Raw genomic sequence first — 22506 nt, 5'->3', positions numbered from 1 at the left:
TTTTAAAAGCAACTAAAATGTTGAGTGAGACTAGAGTCAGATAATATTATTATAATTTTATTGGAATATTCCCAGCATTCCCTAAATTATTACTATGCTAATTTTATCGGCAAACTGTCGTTAGATTTTATGTTCCAACAGCAAGAAGTTGTATTTTTTCTGAGCTGAAATCTGTGGGGAAGAAGATAGTGAGACCAGAAGAGTGAAGCCCATGAATACGGAAGAGAGTGGGTGGGTTTTGCTGGTACAGTGGCAGCAATCCATTCAGATCCGCTGGCTGCCAGGGAGGGTGGGTTCCGTCGCAGCCACTGCGTGGAGGCCTCCCTGGGGGCAGAGCCCCTCCCTCCTCGCAAGCCTCGGCCTGTGGCCCCCGCGGGGCGGCGTTGCTTGTCCTCCCAGGGCCTGGCAGGCTGAGCGGCTCCGAGTTGCCCGCCGGGTGCTGTTGTTTAAAACACAGCCTGTGCTGCCACCAGGTGGTCAGTTCAAATAACATGTAGTGTTGGCAAATTCACTTTAAAAATACAAACACTAGATTTCTGAATTAAAAATAAAGATTTCTTAGTGCACCATTCTGTTTCTCCTCCCCAAATTTTCACAGCCTTCACACAATTTAAGGAAGTTTAATACCTCTTAAATACATCTTTTATTAAATTCCAACTTTAGAATAATTTCCCAGATTATTAGGCCTGATTACTTTAGGCCTTATAAATTCTGTGAGGGGAATGATTTGCCTGACTTGTTTCCCCATCGTGGGCGCAGAGGTCAGTGGGAGAACAGGAGCCTCCTGGTCCTGACTTGTAAGAGCTGCCACACTCGTGTGCCTTTTTATGGACGGTTCAGTCCCTGCAGCCTGGTCACGCCTGCTGGCCAGCGGGCCACAGCAAGCCACAGCGGGCCACAGCAAGCCACAGCGGGCCACAGCGAGCCCAGGGAAGTGTTTGGTTCACCCAGTGCCCCGTTGAGAAACCTAAGAAGACCCGAGAAAATGACTCCATTGCCACCCCTGCCTCCTGATGACCCTCCCACCCCCATTCTTACCGCATCCTCCCTGTCACCTTGTACTTCCCTGCTTCCCACATCCAGGGGCTTGCCAGGCTCTCGGCCATATCTGTCTGCACGGGGAAGGGTCCACACTCATGGGGAAAAGTTTCAAACAGTGCACAGCTATAGAAAACAAAGCGTGAAAGGCTCCCGTTTCCTCCACCCCGACCCTTGTCCAGCTCCGAAGAGAAGGAACCCCAAGTTAACCCTTCAGTGTGTTAAGCATTTTATGTGGACTATACTAGTCCTTTGTCCTGTCTACAATACTATGCACGGAATGTACACTTTTAATTTTGCTTATTAAAATAGCTTCATACTAAACATAATATTTAATTATTTGAAAAATAATGTTTTGCCCACGATCCCACCACTTTTTACTTTATATAATTCAAAATATTAAAAGAAATGGAAGCACCCAGCCCTCCGTTACCGCCTGGAGACGGCCAGCGATGGCGGCTTGATGCATTTCCATCCCAGCTTTGCACGAACACCTGTTTACTGATGTCAATACCAACGTAGCTGTTTCTACTTGTGTCCTTTTAAACTTATATTCTTCAAAGATGGCATCATCTTGTACTAACTGTTCTGCACCTTGCCGAATAAGTTGGTTTTTGTTTTGTATTTTTATCAAGAATAAAATGATTCTACGAATGTTTATGAGAAACAGGTTCCCCCATCTCTTCCCTCTTATTTCTTTCTCCCTAGAAGCAAACTCTTTCAGCTGATTATTTTGGTGTTTATTTCTATATCTTGAAGTAATGTGCTTAGGTCTTTCATCACTGATTTTTTTTTCCCAGTTTGGGGCAAAAGATGCTGAGTCAGCTGTCTCACCAGCCCCGCCCTCAGTGCCCCCCCCATTCCCTTCCCCTTCCCCTCCCCCTCCCCCCAGGGCGGCCACTGTGACTGTGTCTGGCTCCGTGCTGTTTCCCATCACCGTGACCACATAGATTCTCTGCACAGCGGAGCCTTTCATTTACGCCCTGATTGTATTTTTTCCCTTTCAACTTTCCGCCCCTGGAGTTAATAATGCTTGTCTTTTATTTGTTTGAGGTTTTTGTTTGTTTGTTTTTTTATTTTAAGGGGGAGTAGTGTTTTAGGTTCTTATTGCTAATTCAACCCTAAACCTTCTGGCAGGTGTCTCAATCTTCTATCAGTGTATCCAGCTGTCTTAGGTCTTTCATTTTCTCAGGAACTCGCTCCTGGAGCCTCTGTCCTGCTCTGGACTGGTTGCCCTGAACCCGTGGTGGAGGATTACCCTGGGATTTCCTTTAGCGTCCCCCTGCTTCCTGGCCTTCCTTGTCTCCTTCTCTCTCAGGTTACTCCCTTGTTTGGGGAGTATTAGAACATACATCCTCTAATAGCTTCCTAAAAAATGGTGCATGGGAGGGAAATTTTTTTGAGGCCTCAAATGTCTGAAACTCTTTATTGTGCCCTCTGACATGATGAACAGTTTGGGTGGATGTGGAATTCTTAGTTACAGATCAGTCGCCCCACTGGAGTGAGACATCGGGCTCGGTGTCGGAGCACTCTTAAGGCCATCTTATTATGGACCCTTTGTAGCTGCTCTGGGTTTGCTTTTGGCTTGGTTTTTATCTCCGGAAACTTTTTAAATTGTTTCTTTATTCCTTGTACTCTGAAATGTTATGATGGTATATATACCTTGATATGGACATTTTTTTCCTTTAATTGTGCTGGGTACTTAGCTTTCAGTCTGGAAGAATGTGTTATAGAGGTCTGAGAAATTCATGTTCTTTCTTTCAGAGTGCCCTCTTCACTTCATTCTTTATTTTTTTTCTCCCTCTCTCTGAAGCACCAGTTAGTTGGCATTCTTTTTTATCCTTAAATGTTCCTTTTTGTAGCCCTCTGTTCTTGTTACGTGGATTCAGAATCATCTCTCTGAGAGTAAACTTTTTTTTTTTTTTTTTAAGGTTTTTGTTACTTCCTGCATGGTCTTTCTCTACCCTTAGTTCCTGTTTTAGTACGTTAAGTCTTTCCCTTCCCCAAACGTCTGATCATCCTCTGTTGTTGGATTATGTTCAAGGCTGAAGCATTAGAAGCTGACTGGAAATGCTGGGTGCACGGGTGGATTGTTGAGGGGGGTGTCTCTAGGGCCACAGGTATTGCCATTTGTAGGTTTTTTCTCTGGGCACCTTTTAGTTTCTCTAGAAAAGGCTCCTCCAGTCCCTTGACGGAGGGACCTAAGCGTGACTGCTGGTGGTGCAGGTCTGTGTGGGCGCAGCTGGGCTTGTCCCATGGCGGAAGGCAGGCTTTCACTGGAGGCTTTCACCTTCTCCCGGCCTGCCGTGTTAATGCCAGTGCGTCTGTCAGTGCTGGACCTGAGAAAACTAGACGATAGGCCAGTGGGAGTGGGGCAGGAGCAGAGGCCTCCCATCTGGGGTGGAGGTGGGGGTCGGGGACAGCTAACTGCTCCTTACCAGGGCTTGCAAAGAAAAAACTCCGCAATAGCTGTGGCTCCCTTCCTGAGCCTTTCCTGGGTGGTGTGGTCCAGTTGTCTTGCCATGGCCCAGTCACAGCGGCTGGCATTTCTTTTACTCTGCCAAGTCATTTGCCATTTGCTGTTACTCTGCCACTTGCCATCTCTGTAGAGCAGGAGGTTGCACTGCAGGCTGCAGCACGCCTCGGCAGGGTTAGACAGGGAGAGGCTTGCTGGGAGAAGGCCAGCAGGAGAGGAAAGGGGGAGCTGTCAGCGGGCAGCGCCGGCCCAGGGAGGGGGAGTGAGGCAGAGCCCAGGCTGCCGGGCAGCCCTGTGGGAGCTGTCACCCACCAGGGAACGTGTGTATCTCACAGGAACAGGTCTGCCTCCGTTGTCCTGCCCATCACACCTGGCTGAGACCTCTGTGGGAGGTGTGTGTGGCCAGGACAGAAGCAGCAGCTGGGCCGTCTGCCACTTGCACTCCCACAGCGGGACCAAGGAGCGCCTTTCCGTGGCCCCCGCAGCCCACTCTGCCCTCTCAGCCCCGCTTTTCCACGTAGGCTGGGAGTGGATCCCTGTGGCTTCCATGGCCCCCTCTTAGGGAAAATGGAGGAGACAGAGGTTAGTGGGGTGAGCCGTGGCCCCGTCACCGCAGTACCCGTACTCGCAGCCCTCAGCGCGGCTCACCTCCTGTGTGGCCCAGACCTTCACTCCTGAGGGGTCTGAGTCTGGCGGCTGACAGTCGGCCTCTGGGTCCTCGGGCCGCCCAGTGGGCATCCCCCCATCCCTGTTTGTGTGGCTGGGACTGCTGCCCTTGGCAGCCGGAGCAAACCCCACGTGAGTTCCTTGGCAGTTATCACTGGGAGGAGGCTAAATGGGAACCCGAAACCATCTTCAAGATAATAAATCAAAAATATTATTGCCCCTGCAGCGGTGGATGCGCCATTAAAACCTCAAGGCTGCAGGGACGGGGGTCCCTTTCATCTCTCAGATTAATTCACTCGTTTGCCCTTGGAGAAACCGGAGGGATCCTGGAGAGTGAGGCTGCTGTGCTGGCCGTGTTGCCAGGCATGAGCTCACTGTCCCCACACAGAAGCCGACACTGTGGCACTGGCTTTGAGAAAGAAAGAAGAAAAAAAGGCTTTGTTGTGAGGTCAACCAGCAAGGAGACAAGGGGTGAAGGTCAAATCTTTCTCCCCGAGCTGGTGTCTGGGGCAGGTTTCGTGTGTGGGGGAGGACAGGTCGGTAGGCAAAGCACTGGCAGGGTAGGTTTTGATCGGAAGGACTTCAAACAGGACCATTTGTGGTAAGGCAGGGGGAGGGGTCTGTAGCACTGGACATTCCTGGACACAGACCCCTTGCTTTGGAAAGTGTCCAGCACTCGGGTTCTGGTCTTTTAGTTCCAGGGAGTGGGGCGGGGCGGGGCAGGGTTGGGGGGAGGCGAGACTTTAGTTCCAAGTATTATTTGAAGCTGAAGTTTTCTGTGCATGCTTTGGCTGTATAATTTGCAGCTTGTTAGCTCTGTTGCTACAAAATAACTGGCCATTACCAGTGGAGTATGGCCAGATGAGACTGGTCCATGGTCACAGACGCAGTGTGGTTCCTAGAGCCTCAGGAGTGTCATGTTGATTGAGACAGTGCATTCTTCCATACTGACGGAAAGGAGGGTCAGAAACGGTTCGCACTTGAGTAGGCTGAACCCAGATATTCCTGTACAGTTTTGCCTCAGGCCTGTGTTAACTCTGCTACCCTCTGTCCTGGCGTGGCCGGAAGAGACCTGGGCCAGACTGCATGTATGCCCTGGCCCTACGGACCCTTCCCGTGGAGGAGGCATGATGATGCTTGGGGCCTTTGGGTTTCAGCGTCCACTTAGAACTTGCGTCCGACCACCCTCAGAATGTCTGGCTCTTCTCCTTCCCCAGTGTACAGCCACCCCAGTAAATGGCTGTATGCACCTGTGGCGCAGGACCAGGGAAAGCCGGACAGCAGACGCTCGTCACGATGCACAGGGTCCTTCCTCCTGGGACGGCTCTTCAGGCAGTGGGTCTGGAGCTGGGGACCGCGCAGGCGGTGGTGAAGGTGAGCCCCTGCCCGTGCTCCCGCCACGCTTCGTGGCGCCCTCACTGCTGCCCACAGGGGTACCGGGCCTGGGAGCCATCTTCTGTACCCCTGGGGGCTGCGCCCTCAAATCCAGGTGTCATTTGGATCTGAACTTGCGTTTCTTGTTTTCCGTGTTCTAGATGGTTTCCGAGATTTGAAGTGGCACAGTTGTCTTTGCTCTGCAGTCTTGAGGCTGCAGTCCAGCTGAGTGTTGGAAGCTGGATGTACTGTGGAGGCTGCCTGGGAAAAGGGTGGGCGAAAGCCCCAGAGCCTGGACCTCCTTACCCACTTCCCCGTTGGGGGACCTGGGTGACGAGCTGCCCTGAAAGTCCAGATTGGCTTTTTTTTTTTTTTTCGGAGACAGAGTCCTGCTCTGTAGCCTGGCAGAGTGCCGTGGCGTCAGCCTAGCTCACAGCAACCTCAAACTCCTGGCCTCAAGCAATCCTCCTGCCTCAGCCTCCCGAGTAGCTGGGAATGCAGGCGTGCACCACTTCGTCTGGCTAATTTTTTTTTTTTTTTTTTTTTAGTTGCCTGGCCAAAGTTCTGTCTATTTTTTAGGAAATGGGGTCTCACTCTTGCTCGGGCTGGTCTCGAACTCCTGAGCTCAAATGATCCTCCTGCCTTGGCCTCTCAGAGTGCTAAGATTACAGGCGTGAGCCACTGTGCCCGGCCCGAATTGGCATTTTATTATCGCAGTTTTCTGGCAGATGGCAGTAAAGTGTGTTTAACCTGACAGATGGAATCTCAAAACGGGCATGTTTTCTGACTCCATCAGGGGTTCGCAGGCAGGTGGCCTGTTGAGGTGGCTCCTCCCATGGCTGAGTTTGCCCTTGGTGGGCCCCGGGCTGCCCTGTGCTCAGTCATGCGGCTGTGCTGCCAGTCCTAGGCCAGGGCGGACTTCAGGGAGTGCTGGGTAGTAAAGCATATACATTTCCCATATTTTAAAAATCAGCCTCCTAAAGAGAAAGTCCCCACTGAGGCCCCCACCGACAGCGCGAGGAGGGTCTCTCGGTCCTCCTGCCAGTGTGGATGCTGCTTTCTTTTCAGCATTGCCACACGATAGGCTCAAAATGGTTCCTTGTCATTTTGGGTTTTTAAAAAAAAATTTTGTGAGGTTGAGCGTTATTTTATCTGTTAGTAATTTGTATTCCAAAATGCCTGTTCTTGCTGTATTGTTTGATTTTAGAAAAGAAAACTAGAAAACAAATGGGTTTGTGTAGTCTTTGCTCCATCACGGACTCCTAGCAGAGGACAGTCCTGGCTGGAGTCGGGGCTGCCACGTCCCTGGCCGCCCTTCCCGCGGAGCAGCAGGGTCAGGCAGAGGGCCGAGCCTTCCTCGCCCCGGGCCTCTCCCGTGAGAGGGGCCACTTGTGCAGTGCCCTGAGGTGGGATGGAGGAGCTGGGGGCCTCTTTATGAGGCCTGGTAGAGACTTTCATCACATTTTTAAACATTATCTACTTACAATTTAAATTTTACTGAATCCAGGAAATTTAGAAAGAGCGTTTAGTAGTATTGCAGTATATGGTAGTTGTTGTCAGTTTGTTACGGGTTTTGTGCCCATGCCGTTAACATCACAGTTAACCGTCACCGTGGCCGGCGTGCCTGCGGCCCTCTCACGGCCCGGCCGCTGGGAGGCGGTGGCAGCCAGGCGCTGGGCAGTTTTATGGCACCTGCAGCTTCACACCTACAGCAGCCCCTGGCGCTGCCGTGCAGCGGTGGCTTGGCAGGGTGATGGCCCGCTACACTTGCATATCCTGTGAGAAGAATAGATGGGGGTGTTCGGAAGTCACAGTTTCTGGGTGAGTCCACAGGCAAAGGTCAAACTCCTGTGGCCTAAGGAAGGAGCTGGAGTGTGGAGGCTCAGCGGGAGAAAGGCCCTGACGTCACGAGGGGAAAACCGCGGCAGTCGTGTTGCGGCGTGGAACGTGCAGCGGAGCACGACATGCGTGTTCAGTCAGCGTGGCTCCTGTGCGTGCGTGCACCCGGTGTGCTGCTCAGTCCCGAGGGCACAGCTGCCGCCCTGCTCTCAGAGTCAGCACTGGGGACACGAGGCGAGCTGGGAAGCACAGGATGAGCAGGTGATCTCACCTGTGGCACATGCAGGCTGTGGAGACATAGCACGGGTGCCCTGGAGGGAGTGGGGAGTCCTTGTGGGGGCGGGAAGAGTTGGGATTGGTGATCAGGGGACGGCTCTTCCAGCCAGAGGGAGAGCCCCGGGAAGGTTCTAAGGTAAGCGCCTGTGGGACTTGCGCTGCCCAGTGGAGCCACTGCGCACACAGGCTGTTGAGCACTCGGAATGTGGCTACCCTGCAATCCTAAAATACATACTGGACTTCAAAGACTCAGTACCAAACGCAGAATGTAAAACATGTCACTAATTTTTTATGTTGATTACATTTTGAAATGATATTAATAATAGTATGGATATATGGGGTTAAATAAATATGCTGTATCAATAATAAAATTAATTTCACCTGTTTCTGTTGCCACTTTTTTTTTTTTTTTTTTTTTTGAGACAGAGTCTTGCTCTGTTGCCCGGGCTAGAGTGCCGTGGCATCAGCCTCGCTCACAGCAACCTCCAACTCCTGGGCTTAAGCAATCCTCCTGCCTCGGTCCCCCGAGTAGCTGGGACTACAGGCATGCGCCACCATGCCCGGCTAATTTTTCTATGTATGTTTTTAGTTGACCAGATAATTTCTTTCTATTTTTAGTAGAGACGGGGTCTCGCTCTTGCTCAGGCTGGTCTTGAGCTCCTGACCTTGAGCGATCCTCCTGCCTCGGCCTCCCAGAGTGCTAGGATTACAGGCATGAGCCACCGCGCCCAGCCTCTGTTGACACTTTTTAACATGGCTACTAGAAAATGTAAGTGATCCATGTGTTCATACTATATTACCTACCGAACAGCTCTGCTCTGGACTGAGTAGTGAGCGTGAGGGCCTCAGTGGGAGGGAACCAGGGGTTAGAGGAACGGAAGGAGGGCCAGGTAGAGTGGGGGTGGATGTGAGGGGCTGGAAGGCCACAGGAAGGGGCATGGAAGTTCTCAGAAGGTTTTAGGCAAAGGAGGATCATAAATGTTTCCACATAGGGGTGAGGGGAAGCCCTTTAGGCTGATTTGTATTAGTTTTGATTTGAGTTTTCCGGAATTGTTGCAGAATCCCAGAGTTGGATTCCAACTGTCCTCCTCCCTGCACTCACACACTTCAGCAGTCACTGGCTTCACAGACCTTTTCTAGTGGGAAATAGTTTGTTTCGCATGCTTTGCTCATTTTGTTCACTTAAACCATTTCTTTCCTAGGATTTGAAGCCCAGCAACATCGTAGTGAAATCAGATTGCACCCTTAAGATCCTTGACTTTGGCCTGGCCCGGACAGCGTGCACCAACTTCATGATGACGCCCTACGTGGTAACACGGTACTATCGGGCACCCGAAGTCATCCTGGGGATGGGCTACAAAGAGAACGGTGAGTATGGACGGGCGTGGAAGAGGCTGTGGTGTCTGAAATAGCTCTAGTGGCCATCTCTAGTTTTTTCTCTTTCCTTTGAACCATATGAAATATAAGAGAGTATAATAGTCCATAGATAAGAAATAATTTTGTATTTCCATTGGTTAAAATCATTGACTTTTAAAAACCCACTTTTGAAATTAGTATTTTTGAACTTTTTATCAAAATATAACCCATTCACAGGAAAGCGCGCAGATCCTGCATGTGCAGCTCGATGGGAGCACACCTCAGAACCGCAGCACCAGGCCTCCCCACGCCCCCGGCCCCGCCCACGAGGTGGCCGTCACCCTGATCTCCAGCCCGGAGACTGGCTTTGCTTGTTGGTTTACTTGGTTTTTTGAGTTTAGTATAAATGGAATAATGCAACATTTCTCTTCCATGTAAAATTGGTATTTTTTTAACATCACAATTTAGCTTATTCTAGCAATCTGAGAGCTCTTTGAAACTTAGCTTTTAACAAATTTGTTGAAAAGAACTAAATTACATTTACTTGTTAAAAAAAAGAAAAAAAAAAAAGCTGAAAGTTTGCCCAAGTCATCTGAAAGGAGTTTTGCTTCAGTGTGTGTTTGTAACCTGTGCTCCCACTCGGGAGGCAGAGCTCGGTGTGCTTCCCGTGGAAGGGAGAGAAAATCCGCTCCCCTGTTAACTTCTCCCCACCCGCTGCCCGGCAGGGCACGTAGATAGTGTTGCCTGCGCTGGCCAAGGCCTGGGGTCCAGCTGGGGCCCACAGATGAGGGTGGCACCTCTGGCAGGGCTTCACCGGAACCCAGCCGAGCAGGCTGTTCCCGCGCTGAGCACAGCTGCCTTGCTGACACAGCAGTGTAGAGAGCGATCGTGCAGAAGGTGTGGCGTCAGTGTTTTATAAAAGCTCCCACTGACGAGCTGGTGAAGTTTCTTGGGTTTGTCTCTGTCTGGGAGGGGTGTGGAGAAAGGAGATGGGGAACTCGAGCTGCTTTTTAATCACCTGGTATTTGGTAGTGGACATCTGGTCTGTCGGGTGCATCATGGCAGAAATGGTCCTCCACAAAGTCCTGTTTCCAGGAAGAGACTGTATCCTTCACAGGGAGAGACCCCGCGCTTGGCCCGAGAGCCTGCGGGGGAGGGGTGGGCATGCGGCCGTGAAAAGCTTTGTGTTCACAGGCACTTTTTGTTTCTGGTTGTTTGTTTGTTTGTTTGTTTTAAGCTATAAAGTATTGGAATCTTTGGCACTAAAACCCCAGATTGCTGCAAACCGAAGGCTAAAATAGAGGTCAGCAATCATTCGTATTGTGTAAAAAGTTCACCCTTAGCTAGCAGTTTATTCTTCCATGTTTGTGTGTTTAGTGCACTGTTAGAATTCCTTTTCCTCACTTTTGTTTTGTTCATGGCACTTCATAATTTTATCATTTCATTTTATTTTCAGTTGATATCTGGTCAGTGGGTTGCATCATGGGAGAGCTGGTGAAAGGTTGTGTGATATTCCAAGGCACTGACCGTATCCTTCCCCGGGACCTTGGCCCTGCCATGCTTTCCATAACACCAAAGGCAGCATGATCGCACCTACTCACACGAATGCTCACAAGGAAAATGCCGTAACTCATTCTAGACTATGTTCTAAGGGGGTCTTTATTATGTCTGTTAAATTAGTGTCACGAACCAAGTGATTCAGTTTTACATTTTCTTTTTTACTTGACTGTGACAATTTTGTTGAGACTTAGAGTTAAGTTAAATCAATTACCTTAGCTCGTAATCTTATCAAAAATAGCTGGGCACATAGAAGAAATAATTTACTCTTTAATAAGTATATTCTGATATTTAAATGAACATACTGTTTTATTTAGTTTATCACTTTAGGAAAGATGCTATCTAAATTTAATAGGCCAGTATGTAGGTGTGATTTAATTAATAAACTATTTTGTTATCAATATGCATTAAAATGTTTTCCCCCAGAGTAAGAACTGAAGCACACTATGTACATAAGACTTAAGTGAACAAGATTAAAGTGAAAATTATGTGAGGAATGGTATGTTAAATTTTCTTGTTTGTTACTCTGCTGAAATTGTGTTGAAACTTTTTAAAAAATTGATCTAGAGGGTTATTTTGTGACATACTAGGGAAGTCTAAATAAATATAAAATGAAAAAGATTAACTCGTACTGTGATCAGGAAGTCACATGGATGGTACAGCATACAGGAGAGTAGTTACTGTGATAGTTACAATCGCCCTCTTTCCTCGTATGGTCATTCTCCCATCTTTAGTATTTTTCACCCTAACATATACCCTTTTTCGTTTGTGTTCTAATCATTTAATTTTTCATTAGTCTTTGTTTTTTGTTATGAAAGTTTAAAATGGTCTCTGTCCTTTGACAGATTGATGATTGCTTTGAAAGGAGATCAAGCTCTGGAATCAGTGTTTTGTATGTATTTTACAAAAGTAATTTTAGTTTTTAACAATTTTATGAGGATGGTTTTCTTACAAATTCTTCACAACACAAACTTGGGATGAAAAGGTTTTATTCCTGTTATTTACCTTCCTTTGCATTTTCTATATCATAGATTATATAATGAGTGAAGCTGTTAAAGATAGCATTTTATTTTGTCCTAGCGAATTTTCTAGCAGTTTTCCATAGCCTTACCTCAGATTCACTTGTTTCAACCTATAAATAAGGATGTCTTTATTTTGCAAGTGAATGCCATTAAAAAGGGAAAAGTCAAAGTATTCTAATGATTAATAATTTAGCAGTATCTACTTAATGTTCACTTTGTCTCAATTCTTAATTAATTTGTGCCTTGTTTTATTAATTAAGAAATTTTTTCTTCAAAAAATACAAAAATGAAAATGTGGGTACTTTTTGATCCATTTTAGTAAGTAATTTAAAATTCCTACTTTACGTATTAACATATTTCAATGTCAGTAATTAATGGTTTTGTATATAAAGGTCACCTAATGTTATTCTCAAAACTCACACAGAGTTTAATATCATTTTCTCTTTTTTTTAAGAGGACAGAGTCTCACTCTGTCACCCAGGCTTGCATGTAGTGGCATGATCATAGCTCACTGCAGTCTCAAACTCCTGGCCTCAAGCAATCCTCCCACCTCAGCCTTCCAAAGTGCTGGGACTACAGGTCTAAGCTACTGTCCCCAGCCACTATCAAAGAAAATTTTGTAACTCTTTTACACATTAGATTGAAAACCTGGAGAAGAGAAGAGGTTCCAGAAACCAGACTAAGCTCCTCAGATGTTTGCTTTAGATTGTGACCTGGGGTAGAAAAGGCATTCCTGTCCCGGCTGTGGCCTGTGAGATGGCAGCTGTGCATGCTTGAGGAATTCAGGGCCTCTCTGAGCCTTGGTTTCCTCTTTTATAAAATGCCAGATCTGTGGTCTGCCTCACAGGCGTGGGAGTTAAGGGCAGCAGTGTCTGCACACACTCAGAAGGCCCACCGGGCTTGCCAGGGTTATCTTCCCTCTTCTCGCCACCCTGCTGTCTAGAGAAATGACCCTTTGTCGCTATTCCAGCAGTTATTATCTGGCCCTTGCCCATTTTTAGGCTCCTAGTCTGACTTCGATTTTAAAGGCTCCCTCCCTCCTTTAAAGGCTGCTGAGGTTAAGGCAGACTGTGAAGAGCAGGGCAGAGCAGACCAGGGCAGAGGCTGCCTTCGTCCGTGGGCGAGGCGGAGGCTCACTGCAGGCTGGCAGGGGTGCAGCGGGGGAGAAGGGCTTGCACCCTGTGTCCGCTTTGAAGCCGAACCCTCCAAGAGCCTGTTAGACTTTGGAGGTGTCTGTTAGACAGTGGGATTCCGGGGAGAGGTCTGGGCTGGAGAGGTCAGTGTGGGCGCTGTCGGTCTGTCAGTAGCGTTGAAGCCTCGAGTCTGGTCGCGAGGGCTTGCAGAGAGGGAAGGGATGAGGCCCGGGACTAAGCCACTCAGGGTGGAGGCAAAGGAGGAACAGGGAAAGGAAATGGAGAAGGCACTCCAGTGACACCATGGAGGCTGGAGGAAAGGGGCCGAGGGAGGCTCATGCACACGGTGTAGGAGACGAGGACTGGGAGCTTCCACTGGGCTCTGTGGTGGCTGCTGGCAGCCTTGATGAGCACCACGTTCATGGAAGTGGGGGAAGAAAGCCTGATGGGAGTCTGCTTAAGAGAGCATGAGAGGCTAGGAATTAGAGACACAGTGTAGATAACTCTTCAAGAAGTGTTGCTGCAAACAGGAGTGAAGGAATGGAGTGATAGCCCGTGGGGAGGTGGGCGCCAAGAGAAAGTGGCCGCTGTGTTAGCATAGGAGAAAAACCAGCATGTCTGAGTGGTGATGGGATGCGTCAGGAGAGAGCAAAGTGTTGGTGATGTAGGAGTGAGAGGAATCATGGCAGCTCATCCTTGCGTGGGCTCGGGGCGGGGGTCTGGAGCCAGGCAGGCTGTGCCTTAGCCAGGAGCCCAGATGGTTCCTCAGTGGATTGGCACGCGGATGCCGGGGTGGGGCGTTGCGGGGGCTCTGGGAGGCTTCTCTGGAGATTGGCTCCGTTTCCCGAGCATGGGGAAGAGGCGTCCAAAGTATAAGGAGAGAGGGAAAGGTGTGAAGTAGGTAAATGAAATGTAGGCATGATCCTGATTTGGCAACATGTATGAAACAGGGGAGTGAAGAAAGAGCATTTGCGAGTGATCTGAATGCTAGAAACTCATTTCCCAAGCAGGTCTTCAGAAGCATAACAGTTGGGAAAAATTGAGTTCGTGTGCCCGTTGCCTACGTTATTTCATAGGTTATTTCGTAAGTTTGTTTTTCTACGACACGCCTCAGTCACTTTTTTAAGTTGCTGTGTCCGGGATTTTTCTGGCTTGCGTTCCCTCGTGTAGTTGGGTGCAGTTTCAGTGTCACTTTCCCCACACACAGTCCCAGTCATCCTGAGCCCAACAAGCGCCCTGTGCAGTAGGCAAAGCCAGTGCCGTCGGCATTGTGCACATAAGGCAGTTGGCCCCGAGGGAGACTGACTTCCCTGGCACCTGACCGGTATTTGGTGCGCAGCTGGTCTGGCAAAGGACTCGGCCAGGCCCGGAAAGCCCTCTGCCGCTCCTGCCGCACCTGGCCGGCGCCCGCAGGGCCTCCGCCCCGGCTGTGCGCTGAAGAGGTTAGTTAAGACGGGTCCCTCTGAGGGCTCTTGCCTTCCTCTCCTTTAGGGAGCTGCGAGTCTAAGGTAGCACCAGTACAAAAATGAATTTCCATTTGCTTATGTAATGTTTTTCTAATTTCATGTTTAATCATTTCTGTCATAGGTATTCTTAGTTTCAAGATAACTTTATTTTGAACTATAATGGGAAGGCATATGTAGGCCTCATTGCATTGATTTAATAAACTGTGATAATAGTTTATAAAGATTCAGAGTGTAGGAGTCTTTAAAAATTGTCTAGCTTGGAAACCTAAACCTAATTTGAATATCATTTCACAATGCTTCTGCCAACCCAGTGGGGTGGGCTAGTTAATCACTTGTCAATTGGTATAAATATAGCTTTTTTTCAAATGATGCTACTGCATGTAATACGAATATAAGGCATTTCAGTTGTATTTTCCTCAAGAGACTCCTTAGATATTGATCAGTGGAATAAAGTTATTGAGCAGCTAGGAACACCGTCAGCAGAGTTCATGAAGAAACTTCAGCCAACTGTGAGGAATTATGTAGAAAATAGACCAAAGTATCCTGGAATCAAATTTGAAGAACTCTTTCCAGATTGGATATTCCCATCAGAATCTGAACGAGACAAAATAAAAAGTAAGATATCCTTTTTTTCTTATATTTGTTTTTATAATTCAGGCGAACCTTTCACTTTTTCATGTGATCATTGGGAGATAAAGTGGCTGGACTCCTGAAATCGGGTCATTTACAGGCTAGAATGTGATCTGTGACGGCTCCGAGAAGAGAGGGCCTAAAGGCCTAGAGTCATCCTCTGTAAGATGGTTTAATCGAAGGCTTTGGCCAAAACCAAAATATTCAAATCATTCTAAAAGACTCTTACGTTATAATTACGGCAGTTGGAATTCAGACAGTTTTCAGGTGTAAAGAACACTTGAATACAGATTCTAGAGTCAAAAACATGATGGTAGTTTGATAAAAAATGTCCTCCCTGCCCTCCTGTGCCCTTCACTAACGTGTAATTGTTTAAGGAAAAAGAATAGATTTGTTTCTGTCCACATCTGGGTAAACTGTGCCTTAGTCAGGAAAGCTCCAACTTCCTTTGCCTGTCGTGTTGTAACTTTAATTGCTGAAACCTAGGTGAGCCTTGTATTTAACTAACTTATTGAACTTGTTGGTTTTTTTCTGAGTACTTATCTCTAGATTGAAAAAAAAGAAGTCTGTGTTGCCAACATTGTACCAGGCAGACTGAGCAGAGGCATCTGTGAAGGGTTTTATACTGTGGGAATGTAAGATGATTGTGTGATCTAAAAAGTCCATTCTCATTTCACTTCAACGTGACGTAGAGAAAGACACTCCCGTGTGCTCCGTGCGCTCAGCACACGGCCTCGCCCGCTCTCGCCCCTTCCTGGCTGTGCTTTCCCACCGCAGGCCCTGTCCAGACACCGGTCTGGGCTGCCGGTCCCCCCTCGGCCCCAGGCTTCTCTCCCCTCACAGCTCCAGAGGTGGAAACCACATCTGGAAACCTGGTTTGCCGTGACAGTAGCCACTCGACTTTCTCTTAAAAGTTTTTGGATTCTGTTGATCTTGAACCTGTCAAACATTTAAAGTTAACGTGTGTTCGTTCTGGCTGTGCTGTGTGCTGTCACATTTAACTCTTTACTGGGTGCTCTTCTCTTCTCAGCTTCGCCACATTAGTTTATTAATTTCATGTTTATTTCCACCCTAGCGAGTCAAGCCAGAGATCTGCTATCAAAAATGTTAGTGATTGATCCCGACAAGCGGATCTCTGTAGACGAGGCCTTGCGCCACCCCTATATTACCGTCTGGTACGACCCCACTGAAGCAGAAGCAGTAAGTATTGATTTTGAAAAGGTATTTCCCTGGCTCTTCTGTCTGTTAGTCCAGAATGGCTACAGAAGGATAGCAAGTTCTAGATTTTAGAGCTCCCAGTTACAAAAAGGCTAAGTGTTATCTGGGACCTGGGTCCCTGCCCCTTTTGGGGCACGTGGGGTTGGAGCTGAGCTCAGAGCACCCGGGTGTGAACATGCTCTCGCTGTGGCCACACACTTGTCTGCGTTATGCCAGTGCTGATGTGTGGTGATAATTTATTAGCATCTGTTCTGTTCCTGGCACTGTGCCGTGGGCTTTGGTTACATCCTCCTGTTCAGGCCACCCAGTCGGAGAGGCTGAGCAGCTTGCTGAAAATCGCGAGTCTGTGTAACCCTCCTGCAGGCATCTGTACTCCCCGCCCCCCGGCTGCGGCCTCCACTCTGAGGCATTTTTCCCTGTCAGCACTGGTGTGAATGGTCGTTAGCTGCAAGGCAGGTGGCTACAAAGTGGCCTGCTTATTCCATGCCACTGGTAAAACACATTCTGTGTCATGGCCTATAGTTTTAACCATCATTTCAAACATTGTTTTTATAAAAAGAGTCTAATTTATAAGCAGATTTTTGGAATAATCCATTTATAAGTTGGGGATTGGGTTTGGGAGTTTTAATGTGAAGAAATGTAAACTAGAAGTATGTTCTGAGAAACACGGCGCCTTCCATAGTTCCTGCCATGGTGCCTTATCCATGGGGGAACTCTAGGAAGCAGCCTGTGATTATTGATTTATAATTACATTTGGGCAGCTGTCTTTAGTGTTTTGAGGTCATGTGATTATTAAGAAGACCATCATAACTCTCTTTTTTGGTTAATTTTTCCACAATTATTTTGTTTCTGAAACTGATGGAATATCACACTTAGAACAAAAATCTTTAATAAACCATGTATTGGATGAAACTAAATCTGTATCATAGACTAGAAGTCTTCCAAGCGATTTCACCTGTTTTTATGCCTCATTATTTTTTGAACTGTTGACTTTCCGTCTGATTTAATTTTAGCCACCACCTCAAATTTACGATGCCCAGTTGGAAGAAAGAGAACATGCAATTGAAGAATGGAAAGGTAAAGACAGAACTTACTTTGACCCTTACTTACGGCGTTTCTTACAGTCCTGTAAAGCAGAGGCTTTGCACTTTGACAGCCGCCCTTCGGGACGGGCAAAGAACCCTGCGGCCCACTTGTCCTCTCCTCCACCTTCCAGTAGAAAAAGAGCTTGAAGGTAACAGATTTATAGAGAAACATGTATGAATTTCTTATTATTTGCTTCAGGAGAGAAAAATAAGGGCTTTTTCACAGGACTTTACATTTTCCAACATTGGTAAACTGAGCTTAGCATATTAATATTACTTCGCACTTGTCTTGATCACGTGTTGCAAATCGGCAGGTGACCCCGATGCACAGGCCAGACATCACCTGTGAAGTTCCCTGTCTGAGCAGAAATGGGGCGTGAGAGCTGGAGGCCCTGTGAACTTCTGTTTGTTTTTTAAGCCATGTTGTTGTATATATGTTTTAAAATCTAGTTTGGGGAAAATTTTAAATCAAAAATATGCAAATGGGTATTATTACCAGCGTAAGATTAACCAAACAGTCCACAACAAACCAAGCCCATAGTGAAGGGGCCGAAGTCACAATTTTTCATTAAAAAGCAGGATCAATATTCACTGAGAACTGCAGTCAGAGCGAGTCAGCACTGATGGGGCTGCCCGAGGCCCTGCGGGACGTGGGAGCGAGCGCCAGTTACCTGTGTGTGCTCAGCGGGGCGTGCACACAGCGCGTGCATTGGCCTCGGTGCATGCGTGCAGTGCGCCGAGGTTCACGAATACCCAGAGTGTAGAAATCCCTAACGGCTTACTTAGTCGGCAGATAGTTTTTCTTACAAATGGAAGTTGAGGAAAACTGAAGTTGAAGCCACAAAAAGACTCTGGTGTGTGGAGTCATTTCTGGCCAGGCTGGAGGGGCTCATGGCCCAGGCCTGGGTGCTGGTTGGAGAACCACAGTAGTGATGGAGAGAAACATGTTGACACGGGTGTGAGAACATCCAGTCCTCTAACGTGTTCTCTGAGAGCCACTCCACTAGTTCTCTCTCTTTGTAAAACCCACTTGTGGATTCAGAACTGCCCTATATTTTTTGCTGCCTTAATAATTGAAAAGATTTAATGGATCAAAACATGGATATAATGGTCCAGGTAAACTATACTGCTGAATTGACTATATATCACAATTAAAAATAACATGTCACAGTGCCCTTGGAATGGTTCCCGTTGATTTGGAAGCAGAGTTTAGAGATGCAGAGAAACAGATGAAGCATTTTAACTTGCATTTCTGTTTGAAGAGCTAATTTACAAAGAAGTAATGGATTGGGAAGAAAGAAGCAAGAATGGCGTTGTGAAAGATCAGCCTTCAGGTTAGTGATTGCTTTAATAGTTTGAATGTATGATATTTTTCTTTCCCTGTTCAATTTTTATAAGTGGCGACACCATGTTAAATGCGAGCCTGGCACGCATTGGGTTTGAAAACCGCTGTGTGAAACAGGGCCCCTGTGTGGCTCATGGCGGTCGTGCCAGTGGCGGCGGCTGACATTTGCCCGCGTGCTGGGCTCCAGACCGACTGGTGTGGACGCTCCTGTTCCCGCCTCGCGGCAGACGAGGAAACTGAACTCAAAGCCTTTTTGATGTGCGTGACGCTCTTTGTACTGGGCCCACCCAGTTAAAAAAGAACACTGATGCAAAGCTAGGTAAAATGGAAGTAGGTTTTCTTTTGAGAAAATTTTTCATGTCATTCTCCATTTTCTACTTGGTCTACCTAGTGGCAGAAGCCTAAGGACTAGGTAACTGTAAGATTATGAAAGACTGTGATATTAGTGGTATTAACCTGTGTTAATACCAGGTATTCTACTTGTTTACTAGATGAAAGTCTGTGGTGTTGTTTTCTCACTCCCATTCCCACTAGAGAGTCGTGTGTGCGTGCGCGTGTGAGGAAGTGCGAAGTGCTCAGCTTCTTATTCTTGAATTTCGTATTTACCATGACGTGTGTGTCAAACATCTCGCGATTATATGACTTCAGCAGGAATGGAGGTGCTTGTTGACTAAGCACAGATTTAAGACTGCAAACACTAAGCTCTGGCAGCCTGCATGCTTTCTATTTGTTCAAACCAGACTAAAATATGAATAGTAGGAAATAGGATAGTTTCGTCTGCCTTAAAAGATTAAAATGTCAGTTTTCTGTATTCATAAAACAAAAATAAAATGTACAAGAGGCCACTAAATTTTTTCCTTTTTGTAGTATAGAGCCTTTTTTCTATTTATTGCAAAAGATTTCTTTGAACGTTGATGCTTTTTTCTGTAGATTCAGTGTTTGTTATAATTGTTATAATTCAAGTATCTGATGACACTTGAATCCTATCCAGACTTAAGCCTTTTGTGATACTGAGTTTTAGGATAAATTTGGCAATATCCTTTTGGTGTCTATTTGACATCCAGCAGGTATTTTTTTAAGTAGTTAATATGACTATGCATGCTCACATATGTGTTTAGTCTCTGGGAAGAAAAGAACGTTTCAGGGAAAGACATAAGAATATTTGGGATTCTGGGCCTAATAAAAGACTCAAGCAAAAGTTCCACATGTGCAGTTGACTAACCTCTTGTTTATACTAATAGTTAGGATTGGGCAACTCGAAAAGGACAAAGCCACGAAATGGCCTAAAGTCTCATTGCCTGGATTTGCAGCAGTGTCGTGCCTCAGATTTTATTATATTTGGTTTTCTTAGCACAGATGCAGCAGTAAGTAGCAACGCCACTCCTTCCCAGTCCTCGTCTATCAACGACATTTCATCCATGTCCACCGAGCAGACCCTGGCCTCAGACACGGACAGCAGTCTGGATGCCTCGACAGGGCCCCTTGAAGGCTGTCGATGATAGGTTAGAAACAGCAGGCTTGTCATCACTGAAGGAACTCTCGCCTCCAAGGGCCTGACATACTCGGGAGTTGGTGGAACCCAATAGAAAACTCCATGTTCTGCATGTAAGAAACGCAACGCCTCGGCCTGCTCAGACCCAATAGGTTCCTGCTTAGACTGACACGAAGCAGATCATGTCTGAAGGAGAAAGTACGAGCCACACTTTTAGAGATTTTGTTCAAGATCATTTCAGGTGAGCAGTTAGAGTAGGTGACTTTTTTTTAAGTTGTGTGGTGACAGTAGTGACAGTTTCACATCATTCGTAACTTTTGGGACTTACGTGCATGTGACCACAAATGCTTGCTTGGGCTTGCCCACCTAATACTTGGGAAATCAGTATGTAAATGCCAAATCTTCCAGGTAGTGCTGCTTCTAGAATTATCTCTTAATCCTCTTCAGTAATTTGGTGTCTGTCCAGAAAAAAATAGATTTATGTATATTAATTGGCCATTATCATGTTATCACATCTTATCCTCTTTTATGGTATGATTTATTCTATTATATTTCAGAAGGAATATAAGTAAATCTATTTAATAAATAAAAAATATAGCTTTTCTTAAATTTGTGATGTTTGGGGCTGAGAATTGTCATTGCTACAACCAAGACACTTGTGTGGACACTTTGTTTTCTCTGACCTGTCTAGACTGGTTGATTGTACATTCAGCTTTACTGCATGACGGAATTTTAAGTTTTGTTTTATGCTGCTGAAGACATACATACCTTTGAAAGCCTATCTACCTTATCTCTGTTTTCCTTGGTCTTCTGGACTTATTAATTTTAAATGCTACCTAGAACTTCACCTTCTTTACTAGACACACAACACTCCCTGTCAATCATACAATGGCAGATGGATTGCTGAATTCGTTGCCTGATGTTAGAGTAGAATTTTACAAAATGCTCACTAGAGGTTGTTGCAGCCATTCCCTGAGAGCTTCCTGCCTTCGCCGGAGCCCGGCCTGGGTCCTGTCCTTACCTTCCCTCATTAAAGGTGGGATACGTGATTCCACAAGGCAGCGTTTCCCTTTGCCAACACCACATTCGTACTCAGTTTGCTTTCTTCCCTGAAAGAAACCAGGTAAATGCCTCTTTCGTCTGTTTCGGGAGGCCCGGCCGGTTCAGAATGCCGTTTGCTGCTGTTGGCTCCCGTTGTGTGAGGCCTTTCCTTTTCCTAAGGGAAGTCGCGAATGCTCTGGGAAGGCTCTGCAGAGGGACATGAAGGAAATACTCTGAAGAGTAGAGATTAACTATTGAATATTTTCTGATTTAAAACTGCTCACCTGAAATTGATACTTTCAGACTTTATGCTGTGTAAATTGTTCAAAATTCATTGAGATTCTGAGTATTTAAGTGTCACGGCAGAGTTGGAGTTACTGTGATCACATTTGCCTACCTGTGCTCATGATGTTTTTCCCCGGAGCTTACTTTGTTACCAGTTCATATCTTGTGTTCAATTATTTTGGAAGCTGTTTGATCAACATTCTATAGAGTATGTTCTGAGGAGGAACTTTGATAAGAAACTTTATTATAAATAGTACCTAAAATACATGGTTCTCTCTGCACCAGTTATATCTTATTGGTTGGTCATATCACTGGAAACTGGAACCCTTAATGAACACAATTAATACTGACATAAGGAATAGTTATACATTGTGTCATTTAGACACTTTTAAGTACAAAATGGTAATAATGCGCAGTGAAGCAGAAGCACCTATTATATGGCTTGAGATTATTTTGGCCTCGGAGGCCCGATAGTATAGCTAAGAAAGTTGTCACTATACATATACAAACATCATAAAATGGCCTTCTCTCTAATACATATTCTTTTAAAAGACTTTACTAAATCTATCTTTAAAAGGAAAAACAAAGAAAAGGGAGAGTTTTAAAAATGCATTATCTGCCCCACACGGTGCAAATTCTGACGCCGAGTGCCCTGGAGCCCTGGAGCCCACGCCCAGCAGGAGACGGGGAAGCAGGTGCGGTGCCCGAGACTGGCTGTCGCCCGCTCCCCGTCTGTGTGTCCAGTGAGCCTGCTGTCACGGACGGAGCCTGCCACGGCGCCACAGGGTCTCCTGCCAAGGCTCTCTGCCGTCAGGTAGAAGCCAGCGCACCGAGGACGGGCCGCAGAGTTCCTAGAAGTCCCTCAGCCCAGGGTCAGGGTTCTCCCTCCCGAGCCGGGGTCGCCCGGGGGCCTGGTGCAGTGCGATGGTTTCAGCTGATCTCTACGGAGAAATGCCGATGTTGGATAAAGCACTGAAAAATGTGCTCAACTTTTTCATCTTTTCTATTTTATTTTTGTAATTTATATTGTACACAACCCGGGAAGTAACTATTTTGGACATGTATTTTTATAAACCAGGTAATTTATTATTATCCTGGAATTTGGACTAGGTTTGTTTCATTTGTTGGCTTAGTTTTCAGTCAAAAAGGAAATGACTGTCTTCCCTCTGTCTGGGTCTTAGTTTCAAGTGCAGGTTCCGGAGAGCAG

At 46.6% G+C, this 22506-nt stretch overlaps 1 protein-coding gene across 1 annotated transcript in view; it reads left to right on the top strand.

Moving 5' to 3' along the window:
• MAPK9 (mitogen-activated protein kinase 9) overlaps positions 1-20463 on the top strand; it is a 40733-nt gene extending 20270 nt beyond the window's left edge. The window contains exons 7-13 of the mRNA XM_069468604.1: positions 8872-9037; positions 10058-10129; positions 14636-14818; positions 15909-16033; positions 17065-17128; positions 18399-18470; positions 19838-20463. Coding sequence (XP_069324705.1) covers positions 8872-9037; positions 10058-10129; positions 14636-14818; positions 15909-16033; positions 17065-17128; positions 18399-18470; positions 19838-19980 — 825 coding nt within the window. The 3' untranslated portion in view covers positions 19981-20463. The remainder of the gene's footprint in view (positions 1-8871; positions 9038-10057; positions 10130-14635; positions 14819-15908; positions 16034-17064; positions 17129-18398; positions 18471-19837) is intronic.
• The last annotated feature ends 2043 nt before the right edge of the window (positions 20464-22506 follow it).

Source organism: Eulemur rufifrons, chromosome 5 (genome assembly GCF_041146395.1).
Source record: "Eulemur rufifrons isolate Redbay chromosome 5, OSU_ERuf_1, whole genome shotgun sequence".
NCBI lineage: Eukaryota > Metazoa > Chordata > Mammalia > Primates > Lemuridae > Eulemur > Eulemur rufifrons.
This window is presented reverse-complemented; position numbering and strand designations above follow the sequence as displayed.